This window comes from Canariomyces notabilis (genome assembly GCF_033297395.1).
Source record: "Canariomyces notabilis strain CBS 508.74 unplaced genomic scaffold N656scaffold_10, whole genome shotgun sequence".
Lineage (NCBI taxonomy): Eukaryota > Fungi > Ascomycota > Sordariomycetes > Sordariales > Chaetomiaceae > Canariomyces > Canariomyces notabilis.
The window spans coordinates 52,392-67,039 of record NW_027041832.1 but is presented as its reverse complement, the minus strand read 5'-3'; the positions used below and the strand labels follow the sequence as shown (position 1 = coordinate 67,039).

At 56.0% G+C, this 14,648-nt stretch overlaps 6 protein-coding genes across 6 annotated transcripts; 4 read left to right on the top strand and 2 right to left on the bottom strand.

The window, feature by feature from the left end:
- Window positions 1-543: 543 nt before the first annotated feature.
- On the top strand, window positions 544-2,031 carry N656DRAFT_797855 (phosphoglycerate mutase-like protein; the record flags this gene model as incomplete). Its single annotated transcript, XM_064817692.1, has 2 exons — window positions 544-640; window positions 707-2,031. 2 exons carry the CDS (start codon window positions 544-546, stop codon window positions 2,029-2,031), a joined length of 1,422 nt encoding a protein of 473 aa, XP_064670228.1.
- Window positions 2,032-2,034: 3 nt separating this feature from the next.
- N656DRAFT_730983 (MFS general substrate transporter) lies at window positions 2,035-4,415 on the bottom strand. The gene is made up of 4 exons (XM_064812638.1): window positions 3,779-4,415; window positions 3,612-3,715; window positions 2,412-3,540; window positions 2,035-2,348 (listed from the first exon to the last, which is right to left on the bottom strand). Exons 1-4 carry the CDS (start codon window positions 3,920-3,922, stop codon window positions 2,133-2,135), a joined length of 1,593 nt encoding a protein of 530 aa, XP_064670227.1. The 5' UTR covers window positions 3,923-4,415; the 3' UTR covers window positions 2,035-2,132.
- A 459-nt stretch (window positions 4,416-4,874) lies between these two features.
- Window positions 4,875-5,750, top strand: N656DRAFT_708738 (uncharacterized protein; the record flags this gene model as incomplete). Its single annotated transcript, XM_064811534.1, has 3 exons — window positions 4,875-5,121; window positions 5,203-5,395; window positions 5,465-5,750. 3 exons carry the CDS (start codon window positions 4,875-4,877, stop codon window positions 5,748-5,750), a joined length of 726 nt encoding a protein of 241 aa, XP_064670226.1.
- A 722-nt stretch (window positions 5,751-6,472) lies between these two features.
- Window positions 6,473-8,582, top strand: N656DRAFT_836734 (chromate transporter; the record flags this gene model as incomplete). The annotated part of the gene is made up of 4 exons (XM_064818794.1): window positions 6,473-7,021; window positions 7,094-7,218; window positions 7,283-7,787; window positions 7,904-8,582. The coding sequence occupies 4 exons, from the start codon at window positions 6,473-6,475 to the stop codon at window positions 8,180-8,182; spliced, it is 1,458 nt and encodes a 485-aa protein (XP_064670225.1). The 3' UTR covers window positions 8,183-8,582.
- An 844-nt stretch (window positions 8,583-9,426) lies between these two features.
- Window positions 9,427-11,041, top strand: N656DRAFT_797851 (uncharacterized protein; the record flags this gene model as incomplete). Its single annotated transcript, XM_064817691.1, has 3 exons — window positions 9,427-9,509; window positions 9,580-10,672; window positions 10,730-11,041. 3 exons carry the CDS (start codon window positions 9,427-9,429, stop codon window positions 11,039-11,041), a joined length of 1,488 nt encoding a protein of 495 aa, XP_064670224.1.
- Window positions 11,042-11,683: 642 nt separating this feature from the next.
- N656DRAFT_708730 (uncharacterized protein) lies at window positions 11,684-13,152 on the bottom strand (the record flags this gene model as incomplete). Its single annotated transcript, XM_064811532.1, has 3 exons — window positions 11,684-12,326; window positions 12,410-12,860; window positions 12,924-13,152. The coding sequence occupies 3 exons, from the start codon at window positions 13,150-13,152 to the stop codon at window positions 11,684-11,686; spliced, it is 1,323 nt and encodes a 440-aa protein (XP_064670223.1).
- Between the last annotated feature and the right edge of the window lie 1,496 nt (window positions 13,153-14,648).

The window sequence follows — 14,648 nt, the reverse complement described above, 5'->3', positions numbered from 1 at the left end:
CACCGCATTCGGTGGTGGTGTGTCATTGCGCTCGCGGCGCGAAGTCAAGATTCGACTCGTTGCTATGCAAGAGGCATCTCTGTGAACCTCCTCGCTTGAATCGTGCATATCAAGAGCATCTGGTCGTCTCCCAATCAGATTCCACTCGCCGGTTGAAGAATGGATCTTATGGTTTGCTAACACTTTAAGCACCGCCGGCGGCAACGCTAGCCCTCGCGGGAATTACTGAGATGCTCTTCTTTCCAACGCACAAAATCCGGTTTCCTCGGAAATCCCCCGCGCTGCTGCATGTGCTCGAGCAAGTTGTGAGCAAGCCGGTGGGGCTAGTGGTGACTTCTTATCCATCGCTACTGCCCGTTGTGCCCGCTCTGCTATAACTTATCAAGAAAATCGACTCGCCCGTGCAAGACGGGCCTTCCTCTCATCCCAATTCCCATCGTCGGTGAATTCCCAAGTCGCAACTGCTAGGCGGTTGAGCGGACATTGGCTTGCCAGTACTCAAGTATCGTGTGATCGCAACTTACACCATCCACTACCGACACGATGCATACCATAGCTCTGGCCATGATCGGTGGGCTCGTCGGCCACGCTGCCGCCGAGACGATCCACGGAGCCCTGGTGTTCTCACGCCATGGGGACCGTAAGTTAAAGATGAAATCTCAAGTTGAATAAGAGATACACTAACAATACGCCCGGCTTTTGCTAGGAACCACCAAGCACTACAAGGCCCAGGCCCTAACCAGCCTCGGCGCCGAGCAGGTGTTCCAAGTCGGCAGCGACTACCGCGCACGCTACCTGGCGTCGGGCTCGCCCCACCAGATCAAGAACATCTCCGAGTTCCAGTACCAGTCTTCACAGATCTACGCCAGCGCGCCGGACCAAGGCATCCTGCTCAGCACCGCCACCGCCTTCCTGCAAGGCCTGTACCCGCCGCTGGGCGACATCAAGCCCTCGGCGGCCAGCACGACCCTGGCCAACGGCTCCACCGTCTCGGCGCCCCTGACAGGCTACCAGTATGTCACGCTGCACGGCGTGAACGACGACTCTCCGGAAACGGTCTGGATCAAGGGCGACGACAACTGTCCCGTCCTCACCAGCGCCTCGGCCGACTTCACGGCGAGCGCCGAGTACCAGTCGAAGCTTGCATCCACGGCCGACTTTTACCGCAGCCTGCAGCCCGCGCTGGCCGACGTCGCGGACTACGCCTCGGGCGGCGACAGCGCGCTGAGCTACGCCAACGCGTACGACATTTTCGACCTCATCAACGTGGCCCGCATCCACGACAACACGTCGGCCGCCGCGACGCACGTGACCGACGCGCAAATGGTGCAGCTGCGCACCCTGGCCGACAGCGCCGAGTTCGGACTCAACTTCAACGCCTCGCAGCCGCAGCGCTCCATCCACGCGCAGACCTTTGCGGGCGCCGTGTGGGCCCGCCTGAACCAGACCGTGTCGTCGGCCACCCGCGACCCCAAGCTCACCCTCCTGGCGGGCAGCTACGACACCTTCCTGGCGTTTTTCGGCTGGGCCAACCTGACGGCCGTGTCGGCGGATTTCACGGGCTTGCCGGACTATGCCTCGACCATGGCGTTTGAGCTGTTCACGGCCGGCGAGGAGTTCAGCAAGGATGATCTGCGCGTGCGCTTCCTCTTCCGCAACGGGACCGAGGGGAAACTGACCGCTTTCCCGCTGTTTGGATCGGGCAAGGCGGACCTTTCGTGGGACGAGTTCACGTCGGCAGTCCAGGACCGCGCCATCATGTCGGTCGACGGCTGGTGCGATGCCTGCCAGAGCGAGGCTGCCTTCTGCTCCACCTTCAAGCTGAGCGCGGCTGAGAATGAGGCTGAAGAGAGGAGGAAGGGAAGCATCGCGGCGATTGTGATTGCTTGCGTGTCCCTTGCCGGTAATCTCGCGCTGCTTTGTCTGTTTGTTCGTAAGGCTCTCCGGACGCGGGCCGAGAGGCAGCGAGTGGGAGTGCTGGCGGCTAAGGACGTTGACAGCGTTCGAAGCTACGAGAAGGAGAGTGTTTAGTCACGAGAGTCTGCTGGGTGTTGATGCCTAGACTTAACGGGGAGGAAAATGACGTCTAAGTCGTGTTGAAGACGCTACTTGTATGATGCATGACCATTTCACTAGTTTAGCAATGTCAGCGGATTGTAAGGAATGCAGCGGAATGGTTGTGGTACCTGGATCGACTCCTTTTCCTGGCCCAGTTCTTCGCCGGACGGGCCAGCCCTATTTGCAGCGTGTTCAAGCTCCAGTCTTGCGGCCCTGGATGTCATGTACGACAGACCGGCTGTCCACACAGCCAAAGCAACCGAGGTGGCAATCATGGCGTACATTCCTCTCTGAGAACAACCATCATCAGCATCGACAATTCCAGCAAAAGTACTATAGGGTCAGTCACTCACTGTAAACCAAGGCGCCATCGACGCACCATAAAACACAATGCTCCACCAGGCATTCACCGCGTTACTCCCCAGATTCATACCCGCCAGCACAACCGACCGAAACACAGGATCCCCACGTCTCATGGCATCATTCGCCCACGCGAAGAAAGTCGCCTGGCACGCGTAGACGGCACCCGCCCAGTAATACGCGCCAAACACAAGCGCCGTGGCCCGCGCGCCGCCGGGGTCTCCTGTAGCCCCAGCCTGCGCAGCCAGGATCATAGCGCTCGTGACCACCCCCGTAATGCCGATGAAGTAGCCCACGAGATAGCGCTTGCCGCCGAGGAGGTCGGTCATCGCGGCCCAAAACAGCGTCGACACGATCCCCACCGCGGGCACGCCCGTCGGGTAGTTGTTGAGCTGCGCCACTGTGTATTTGTGGCCGGACGGGTGGCTCTTCATGTACAGCGCCAGCAGGGAGTTGGAGGAGAAGGACTCGGTCTCGCCGGCGATGATCCATAGGATTACGAAGCCCCACCATTCGTACGAGGTCAGGACCTTTTTGGCGAAGGATAGGGTTAGTGGTGATTTCGGACTCCTCCTCCGAGTCCTCTTGGAAGATGATGGACTGGCACCGTCGTCCTCCGGACTGGGCGTATCCCGGGCCACCTGAAGACGGGACACAGCCAGCGCGCGCTCAGACGCGGTCAGGTAGAACGCGGTTGTCGTGGCCGGGGTGTCCGGAAAGAGCAAAAACCCGTAGAGCGCGACAGGCAAGGTGATGATGCCGTCAACAAGGAACAGCCAGCGCCAGCCGCTCAGGCCGTGGCGGCCGTGCATGCTCGAGTAGATGCCGCTCTGGATGAACCCGCCGATCATGGTGCCCGCAAGCCCGGATGCCGTGAAGATGCCGCTGCGCTTGCCCAGCTCGCGCTCCGTGTACCACGACCCGAGCACGTAGTGCGTGCCGACAAAGGTGGTGGCCTCGGCGATGCCCTGGAAGAAGCGGATCGCCATGATGGCTTGGGGTGATTGCGTTGAGGCCGTTACCATGGTCAGCCCCGCCCACACGACCATCATGGCTGGGAAGAAGTAGCGCGGCTTGATGTAATGCAGGCTGAGGTTGGAGGGGATCTGGCCGAGGACATAACTGAAGGGGAGGTTAGATTGATGGCTGTGTTCGGAAGAGGGGGAAGGGGATGGGAACGAGGGGGAACGGACCCAACGGTGAAACAGGTGTTGATCTGGGTTAGCTGGTCTCCCTGAAAGTTGAGATCCTCCTTCATGCCCGAGACATAGGCATTTGCGAGGTTTGTTCGGTCAAGCTTTGGGCTGGTCAGTTTCGGCTCAAGCTGAAGTCATGTGCCAACGAAGGAGCCGAAACTCACGTAGTTGAGGAAGTAGCTCAGACAGCAGAAGGTCAAGATGAAAAAGTCAATCTTGAGAACGAGCTTTCGCTCGCCTGGATGATGGTATCGTGTTGCTGAGCGAAAGTAGTCCCAAACCGAAGACCGGGCCACAGCCACGGTCATCTCGCCGGGTCTAACTTACGGTCCACGTGGTTTCCGAGAGCTAGACTCCGGAGCAGACCCTCAAAAGACGGCTAATACGGGCCGATACCGTAGGTATTCAGGTACTTGTACTTCACTGGTTTTCTGCCAGCCTGTCACTTATTCTTCAAACTTGAAAACCTCTTTTAGTTTTAGTGAATCGGTGAATCAGTGCTTGTGCGATACACAATACATACACTAAGGAAAACTGAAATAAGTCTGAGCACTTGAGAGACCAACGTCAAGGACGCCCAACAGGTGTAAGCAGGCGTCAAAGTATCCCGTGAACCAGGAGCCACGGATGACGTCGAGGAAGGTCGAGGTAATCAGATCGGCGATCAAATTCCATCCGATATGCAACAGGGTTATCGGGGGATGGATCTGCGCTAGTTACGGCGTAATGGAATACAGTAGTGAGCAGGATAAGACCTGTGTGTTTGTAAGCTTGGAACTTTGAACCTCGCAAGGATGCATCTATGACTCTTATATATTTCAGAAAATTAGGGAAAAAGGGTACGAACTTCGGACTTACGCTTCGGTCTTTTGAGCTACTGTTAGGTAAAGTCGACCCTGTCTATGTCAGACCCTAACCCGGACGTTCGCGAAACAGGCGTTAAAAGATCCAAGGGTTGGCTCTGGTGGTTGCGTAATACGTACTTCGCCCCACTTCTTTTGGTGTCCCGATTCGGGTTCACCCAGAGACGTCAAGTGCCAGAAGTACTTCGTAATTCCCCTCGCACCCGACGACACAAGAGAAACTGGAAACCAACAGGCCGACCAGTCTTAGCATAGAATCTGAAAAGCTGCAAGTGTTCCTGTTTCCATCATGGTCCTACTGTCCGCATCCCTGTTAGGCTCTAACACTGAGGACGAGCAGCCTTCTGGGTCAAAAACGAGTTGCCGTTAACTTGATTGTTTCCAGCGCCGAAACGAGATGGCCGATGCCGCGAGAACATCCCGCCTGACCGAGAACAAGCGGCGCTATCGGGCCCGCCGGAAGGAGTATGTGGCGGATCTAGAACGCAGGCTGGAAGAAATGCGAGTGCAGGGGATAAACGCGACGGCGCAGGTTCAGCTAGCGGCGCGCAAGGTTGTCGCAGAGAACGGGCGACTCCGGGAACTCCTGCAACTCGCCGGCTTTACCGCAGAAGACATTGACCTGTGGGCGAAGAGCGAACACGGTGAAAGCAAGGCGGGTGGAACGGACTGCGCTCGAAGGCGCGAGATAGAGCAGAAGGCCAGGCTCTGCGCGACCTATGCAGCTGACTACAAGGGGTTGGCCATGCAACGGGAGAATGCTGCATCACCGCAGAAAGACGAAGGGAAGAGGAGGATCAAAACAGCCGGCACTCTCCCGGGATGCACAGGTACTTCATCCAACGCCATGGAGCCGGTCGTCACGCCCAAGTCGCATCAGAGTCCACATTCGATGGCAGAAACGGCCACTTGCCCATCGTCCCCAACGGCTGGGGCAACTGCTGCAGCGCAGGCAGAGGCTTGCACCTCCCGTAGCGAAGTGGTCAGGCCATGCAAACTTCTTTCGCTTCTCGCCGAGAATCCGAGCGCGGATATCACGCAAGTCACGGCCCATCCAAGGTCGATTGACCCTCCTGCGGCTACTACACAGGATGAGGGGGGGGACGTCGAGTGCGGGAAGGCTTATGAGATGCTCATGCAATATGCGACATCCGAGAAGAAAATGGACTACATCGCTCGGGCATTGGAAGCCGGCTGCACCCCGACTAAACCGGGTGCTTGCGCTGTGAAGAAGAAAGTTATTTGGGAAGCTCTTGACAACATGTGTGGATGAGCTCCCGGATGGCGGGCGTTACCGAAAACGCTGCATGTCAACCAGTCCCTATTGACGGGCTGGCGAGCTCGCTGGCCACGCCTCTTCCCTCTGGCGCGTTGACTCCGTGTGCTCGGCATTCCACAATCCAAGGGGATCGTTTGCACGGATTCACGCGTCTGTGGTTCAATTCTCAGCCAGTGCGCTAAGAATTGTACAATTCGACAGCATCTGATATTTCGGTATAGTTGGCCCGCGCCAAATATTTCCCTGGGGATCGGTGCGGGACAGTTTTGCCAATGTGGAAACAGATCAGAGGCTTGACGAACAAGAGTTCCGAGAACGGACATGCGAGCTCTCCTTCGCCCTTGGTGACCTCTTCTGACCTTGTCAGCCAATCACAGTCGAGGTGTCCGTCCACCGGGCGTCAGTTAGAGCAGCGCCACCTGTGCTTTCTCCCACGCTCCAGCAACGACGAGATAAATTGACCAATAAGAGCTCTGCTGTCCGTCCATCGCCCCCTGTTCGTCCCTGATGAGGGTCGAAGGAAAGACGATATCGACTTGCACAAAAGCCGGCGCATGCGACACACTGGCGAAAATGAGCGCCTCGCACTTTCCATCCCAGCGAAGGAGCGTGGTCGGAACCATTGAGCAGTCCCAGCAAAGAGTCCGCCGATTAGCCGCTGTCGCCCACAAGCAGTCACTATCACACAGTCGCCGACTCCTGTCAAGCTTACCACAATGGCTGCTGATCCGACAACGCCGGGACCGTCGATGACCTTGCCGCATGTCGAGAAAGGAAGCGAAGGGTTTCAAAAGCAACTGGAAGCCGCCGTCCAGCCGGAAACCAAGGAGACCTCCACGGACACCCCGTCCGAAGATGACGACCAGGGACTGCACGATAACTCAAACGTCCCTCAGCTGTCCTATCCGAAGCTGTTCTGGTTCTTCTTCTACAACTTTGGCTGCTTCGCTTGGGGCGGTCCTGTCGCGCAAATCGCCCTGATCAAGGACAGGCTTGTGACCAAGGACAAATGGATCACCCTCGCTCGCTTCCAGCGAGTCTTCTCCGTCTACCAGATCCTTCCCGGCCCCGAGGCGGCCGAATTGTGCATGTTCTTCGGCTGCTTGTCTGCGGGGAGGATAGGCGGCATCGTCGCGGGCATGGCCTTCATCCTGCCCGGGTTTGTCTTGATGCTTGTGGCCAGTTATGTGTACACGCTAGCCGGTTTCGAGAACAAGTACTTTAACGCTTCCTTCCGGGCGCTGCAGCCTATCGTCGCGGCTATGGTACGTCGCTGGAGTTCAAGTACCATCATTCGCTGTCAAAGGTCATCCATGTCTGATCGTTTGAATCCCTAGATCCTGAGAGCAACTCACAAAATTGCCGAGCACTCTGTGAGGAGGCATGACACGAAAAAGATCGACCCCTTTCTCGTCATCGCAGCCGTGTGTACGGCGATCAACTGCGCACTTCGCCTGAACATGTCAGCATCACCAAAGTCACATCCCACTCTAGGAGACCGAAGCTGATGTTAAACCACCCCGCAGTTTCATCTCCCTCGGCCTGTACGGGATCATCTACATGTTCGTCGCCCGCCGTCTGTGGGTCCCCGCTGCGGTGCTCTTCGTCCTTCAATACGTAGGCTACGCCATCTATGCCGTCTTCCGCGGCGTGCCGTCGCCCGTGTCGCTCGCCCTCGGCGTCGCCCGCACACCGTCGCTGATCAACCTCTTCGTCCTGGGACTGGTGGCCGGCTCGCTCTCGTTTGGCGGCGCTTACACGGCTATCCCTTTTGTGCAGGTCGAAGCGGTCCTGCTGGGCGCGTGGCTCCCCCAGAGCGTGTTTATTGATGGCATCGCCATCGGGAATATCCTGCCGGCGCCGCTGGTCATCTTTGCTACCTTTGTGGGGTTTCAGGGCGCGTATTTGGAGAACGGGTCGGTCGGCAACGCGTTTGCAGGGGCTGTTGTCATTACGCTGGGGATGTTTTTCCCCTGTTTTTTGTTTACCATTGCTGGGCATGAGCTGTTGGAGAAGTTGGTTCGGAATCAGGTTAGTAGCGCCCCCGGATTGTCAACCAGCTCGCCAACTCCCCTTGTCGCTGTCCACGCCAATGTTCTACGCCGAGGTCTGGTCATGTCGCTGACGGTTTCCCTTGATTTAAACAGTTCCTGGCTAGTTTCTTCGACGGTCTCTGTGGCTCGGTCATTGGTGTTATCGCCATGATCGCGGTGGAGATCCTCAAGGCTAGCGTCGTGGGCACCTTGAACAAAGGCAAGGAAATGACTCTTGATGAGGCGGCTGCCGTAACCGCCCAGGTCGGCCCTGCGGCGGTTCTTTACGTGCTGGCCCTGGCGGTCCTCTACAAGTTTAACAACAAGTTCACTGCGCTTTTCCTGGTCATTGCAGGCGCGGTTGCTGGGCAGTTCCTCTTTGTCGATCTCTAGCTGACGATCAGCGGCCGGGAAGTGGAAGGGGGTCAACTAGGGGGGTCGGCCATCGTGTAGTTGTGCAAGGCATGACATGGTGGTTGTATGGTGCGAAGACCACCTTTCTTCCTCTTCTTGGTATATACGGGATGAGAGAAAGGTAAAGAGCTATCAATTTAGACCTTCGCAAGGTTCGAGGAGGTTTAGAGATGGGGGAATGGGGAACCAAAAAGCACGACCTTTTCCACCCCCAAAACTGCAAGAGTGATCGTGATTGGGACCGAAGCTTCTAATGACTACTATGCCCCTTTTTTCTTCCCTGGGAGCCTTCATCTTCGAATTAAATGGCCAACTCCTGTATTAGTAAATCCCGAAGGACAAGGAGCGATCTCGACCCCTTGGCACTTAGGAGTTAACGAACTTAATTACCTAGTAGGTAGCAGTCCTCAGGTATGTACAGTATATGTACTCGAGAACCAACTTCCTGCCAACAGCATCCAGCTGTAAACGAAAGGCTTTGTTCTAAATGACAAGTTGGACTGATGACACCTTTGGACAGAAACATGAACGCAGCTACTTCTTTGAATCAGAACAGACTACCTACCTACCAGGTAGTACTAGTATGAGTTCGAAACAGTGCCCATGGAAATTGCAAACGCAGTGAGTTATAGGCTGTCATCCGCATGCAGCGAACGACAAACATGGCGGCAACCGCGGCTGGCTGCCTGGTATCAGTACTGTAAGTGAAGGAGCTTGATTGGCACCTGCCATACGCTGACAAGTCCGCCTTGCGCTCACATTCTCTGTTTGCATTCCCGATAGAAAGCGGGAAGAGATGTGCGATTGATTGGCTCTGCTCTCCCGGTCTTCTTTGTGTGGAGGGTCTCAATGGCAGACGATTGGCGGCAAGAACGGATTGCTACAGGTTTGCCGCCCTGTTTTTCATCGACTTTGCTGCACTTCTGCACTTCAATGCACTGAGGCCTACACAAGCCTTGAGGCAGCTTCTCTGTTGGAGGGAAAGATCCAGTGTTATGGGTGACTGTTATCAACGTACTGTGGTATTAGGCAGACTTGCAGCACAAACGCACAGCAGTGGCATATTCAAGGTATGTGATATAGGAGGTAGGTAAGAAGCCCACCTCGCGGCTCCAGTTCCTGATGTCCTTTGCCTGGTTATCAATGCCTTGGAATTCCTATCATCCCAGGGCTTTTCATTGTCACACTCCAGGCCAGCCTAACTTTCTCATCGACTCCCTAAGATGTCCTTCTATCGAGGGAAACATAACCTGGAGAGCGATGAAGCTCGCCACGGCGAGCAGACGCCGGGTGCCGCGAATGAGTCGTAAGGGAAACCCCCAATTTCTCGCCTAACTTCAAATGGGTTTGCAACGCTGACTCCTTCGTTGTCGAAGTCCATTCATGTTCATGACGAACCGTATTGTCGAACTCAACTTCGGAAACGGCTATCCCCTCTCCGTCCACCGAGACGTTCTCAAATCCAAGGTGCCGATTCGCGCTGACTCTTCGATAAAGAGCATCAAGTTTCGTGATATGTCGCCCGAAGCAGCCCATACGCTGGTCAAATACCTCTACACCGACGGACTCGAGACCCCGGGTGGGAACGGGTCTGACTCCGAGTCAATGAAGACCGTGTTCGAGGTCTACGGGGCGGCTCGCGAGTATGTTGTCAAGGGCCTTGAGGAGCTAGCCAAAGACCGGATTGAGTCGCTCGCAGCCCACGTCGATCCCTTCACTCTGATTGATGTCGTGAAGGAGACATACCCGACACCCGTCAGGGGAGATGACTGGTTCCCGGAGTTCTTCAAGTCGCGTGTCAAGGCTGCTCTCAAGAACCCATCGACGTTCCTCAGGGCCAAGCAGATACCTGACTTAAGCGATGGCGCTTCAGTGGTCAAAGTGTTCTTCGGATGTCTTCTCGAAGTCTACGTTGACATGTTGGGATCAGTGGCCGAAAACAACGTAATGCTCGATGCCCCCACTCCGTCCACAGACACAGACGGCTCATTTGAGCAGGTCGAATTGCCAAGCACTGATGCCCAATCTCCTACTTCAAAAGAGGAGCGCCATGACCGTGTCAGCTATCCTGGCGAGAACGGCCCAGGTCTGGACCAACTCAAAAGCCACTTCGCCGAGCTGATGAAGCCCGAATCAGAGCCAGAGCACAAGCCCGAGGCCGAGACAGGAACCGAGCCAGTCTCTGAGCTTCAGGAGCAACCACGTGAGCCTGAGCCTGAGTCCGACATTGAAATTCAACAGCTGGTCCGGGATGAGCCGGAGCCTGCACCGGCACTAGAACCTGAGCGAGCGCCTGAACCTAAGGAAGATTATGATGCATGGGGGTCGCCCCGCCCCAGGGTGTCCAAGAAGGACAAGAAGAAGAAGAAGAAGCCCGCAGATCTTGAGCCCAAGTCAGTTGACCTTGCGCCTGAACCTGAGCCAGTACCTGAACCCGAGCCGGTGCCCTTGCTTGAAGAGGAGCCTGAAGTGAGTAAGATCAATCCATAGCCCTGCGGATTCTTGTTGTCTAAAACAAACAGGAAGGATGGACGCGAGACCGAGCCTGAACCCCAGCCTTCTTTTGAACCTGGCTCAGTACCTGGTCTTGAACCTGAACCAGCGCCTGAACCCGCACCCGAACCAGCGCCCTCGCTTGCAGAGGAGGCGAAAGTCGGTGAAGATGATTTTTGGGGATCCTTGCTGTCTATCAAAAAGAAGAAGAAGAAGGGACGCCAGACCGAGCCTGATCCGACTTCTGAGCCTGTCATCCAGACGGAGCTGGAACGGGATCCTTGGGATTTCTGGGGAGTGCCCAAAGAGAAGAGATCGCCCACGACGCCGAGGCACAGTCTTTGAGTACGTACACACAATGGTTTGATGTTGAGCGGTAACAATGCTGGTGAGATGTGGCTGGAGGTCGGGGAAAGGGGGGGACAAGGGCGTCTACCAGTTCTCGAGGTACGGTGGGCACAGATTGCTAGTCCATATATCATATTGATGACAACGGCAGTATTTGTGGACTGAGGTTCACGGTCCATGTTGAGTGTCAGCATGGCTTGAGTACACAAAGGAATGTCAAGTCTAAGCGTTCCAGTATACAAGGTAGTAAGATTTGAACATGAAGGTAAGGTACCTTCATACTTGATACTACTAGTAGTACTAGCACTAGGGATGTCTAGAAGTTTTATCATACCTTAGATATACATGAGGCCGTTGCCCATCAACCACCAACCTTACCCTCCACCCATCACCTCGATGAATCCAATTTTTTCCTTTTTCTTAGACTCCCGTCAGACATACTGAAGAACCCCCCCAATCTGGTATCATGCGACACATGCAAACTCCCACTCGTAACACACAAAACGCCGAATCAATTCAAGTCTTTCCCTCCCACAAGCCCGGTGGACTGGAACCACGGGCCGCGCAGCTTAGGTAGCTTTCTGCCTTGTCTCCTCCTACTTACTCCTAGTTCCCTACAGTAGGTAGTAAGGAACTCAATCACAGAGCGCTCTTCTCCCTCGCCCCGGCGCCAACCTTGACCTCGCTCGAAGTCCGACTCGAATCCCGATCATTCATCATAGCACCGGGCGAGCCATTATGCGTCGACGCCAGCTCAGGATCACCATAATGCACCCGCACATCCGTGGTGCGCATAATCCCATTATACGTCATGATCTCCTCCTCGGACCCGCTGGGGCTGATGCTGCGGCACTCGGCGTGGCCCGTCATCTTGCCGCGCGTCAGGCTCTTGAGGTGGATGCTGCCGTGCTTGCCGTCACCAAGCATACCATCGCCGGTGGGTTTCCCCGTGCCGTCACGCCCGCCGTTGACGGTCGCGACCGTGCCGTTGCCGCCGCCGCCCGTGAAGTAGCGCGAGCCAGGGTTGGGGGATTTGTTGTGGTACTTGTTGCCGTAGGGCCCGTAGGGGCCGTACCGGCCGCTGCTCCCGCCGAACCATTTCGGTAGCCAAGATCGGAATAGCGGGCGGAGAGCTGGGGCGGAGGCTGTTACGATGGCCACATTGGATTCGATTACGTTGAGGGTGGTGGTGATGTCCTGGTAGGGGTCCTTGTTGGGGTCGGGTTTGCCGTAGAAGAGGTTGTAGACGGCGACAAGGCGGACGATGCCGATGATGGTCACGCTGGGAGGGAGGAGGGTAGGTTAGTTTTGTTTACCTGATGCGAATAGGGTGGCTAAGGTAAAGTACAGTAGGGGCCAACTCACCTAAGACCCATGGCAAAGATGCCCACCACGGCAATCTTGGCGCCCCGGGGCATCTTGAGTCCAAGGAAAATCCAGAAGGGGATGATGATGACGATGATGTCAGTCAGGATGGTCAGGCACGAGATGATAACGTGGAACGAGTTGTCGATGCATTTCGCGTTGGCCAGGACTGCGGCATCCCAGTTGGCCTCGATGGGCAGGCACTGCAGCGTGGCGGTTATGAAGATGGCGATGGCTTGCAGGCCGTTGAAGGTCATCAGGCCGTAGATGACCATCTTGACACCGGGCTTTTGCCCACCCAACCGGAGCAGGAAGAGCAATACCGAAGCCTTGACGAAGGCCAGGATGGGGTTGTAGAAGAGCTGTGCCAGATAGAACCACCACTTGCCCGGTGCCGGGTCAAATTTGGGCACAGTATCCACCGTCCAGCCAAAGTACATGAGCTTGAAGTCTGTCTGGCGAGTCAGGAATCCACTATACCATCACAAAGTGCTGATACTAGACGCGCACTTACACATGTAAAAGGGCCCAATCATCATCAACGAAAAGATCATGGCGCAGGTGATCATCCAGTCGTCCAGGCCCCATTGTCGCGTTTTGAGCCTTGAGTACACCCTCAAGCTGTAGACGACAAAGGCCAATGCCGTGAAGAAGAAGATCAGGAACAGGCCGGCCTGCTGCAGCGGCGGCGTCGGGATGTCGAGAACATTTGGATGTTCCGGGCGGCGCGGTAGGAGTGCCATCACATCAGTAGGCTTCCCGGCAAGAGGGCTCGATCAGCGCCCCGGCGGTGTGGTAACCGTATGTTGACAGCGCGGAGAGGCCCTGGGATCGATCGACCAGCGGTGGAGAGAAGAGATCGAGATCAGGGAAACGATCGACGGCAGTCGGGGGGGTGGTGGTGGATAAAGAAGGGCAACTTTGAACAAAAAGTCTCAACTCTCACAAGCATGCATCTACTCATCAATCCAAAATACGACTCTACGAGGTTCTGCTCGTGCTCATCTCAGCCATCAATGCCTCGCTGAGCTAGCTGCATGTTGCCTGGCTTGCAAAGAGCAAAAGCGCCGAGGTAACTAACATGAGAGCCGCTCGCCTCGAGGCCCGAGCCATGCTCAAAAGGTTGAAGCTTGATATCAAATGGGTAAGGACGAATACCCGGATGTCCTGGGATTTTCCCTTTACCAGTCTAGATCTCCTGTCTCCTACTGTGTAACTCCTTGCCACGCCTCCACCGCACCCTTGTGTTCCACCACTCATCTATCCGACTGAGGGACCGGAGAGCTGCTGAGCAGTGCCCAGCGAAGCCCAGCTTTCGGGAGAACACCTCGGCGCTCGAGACGCCATATTCGGCAACCGCTCCGCCCTCTTGGCAACGGCATGACGAGTGTAGAAAGATTCACCTGCGTTTCTCTATGGTCCCTGAGTGCAATGTGGAGTGGAGACACGATAAAAGGAGTGGAGTACGGAGGTAGCTTTTGAGGCCTTTTGCCCCCATCTCTCTTTTTTGTCCTCCTTTCACTTGTGTTCCCCTCACCCCTTATCCCACCTGCCGACTGTCCCATCGACAACCTCGGTGGTGCAAAAAAGACCCGTGACTAGCGCTTGCTGCGAGGGTGAGGGACGGCGACCGGGTTAGACTTGGGACAATGAATACGACTCTGCTAGGTCGACAGTGGAAATGTCAAACGCCGATCCATGTCTCTCGACGACCGAGGAAGCAGAGGCCATGCCTTATCAGTCCTTGGCCGCAGCTGCTGTGTCATCAAGAGGGGCTCCTAATTTTGCTGTGCGGACGGCGGTTGGTCGGTCAGGGGAAAGGGGAGCTTTGACTGTGGATATCGCCGAGCCTGGGGACAGGAACAAGGACCTAAAAGACCAGGTATCTCAAACTAGCGGGACGAACCTCCTTCTCAACGCTCCCTAGCGCATGGCGCTAAGACGCCGCTTGCGTGCTCTTGGACATCGGCCTTATGAATCAAACAAGCTCTGCCCCTGCAGCTGTCGGGTCCTTCGGATGGAAGACATGCCGTCTGTGTCCCGACTCCCGACGAAATCCCCCAGAGGTGACAGTTCGGCAGCAAAATGCATATGGACGGCGCAGTATGCAGTGTTTGTCCTGTCAAATTGCTGCCAAATGCTGTAGCACCGGAGGAACCGACCCGGCTCCATGGGACTGGCAGCAGCATGAGCTGCGAAGGAATGTATGTTCCTGTACCACGCACGTAACATCGTTTAG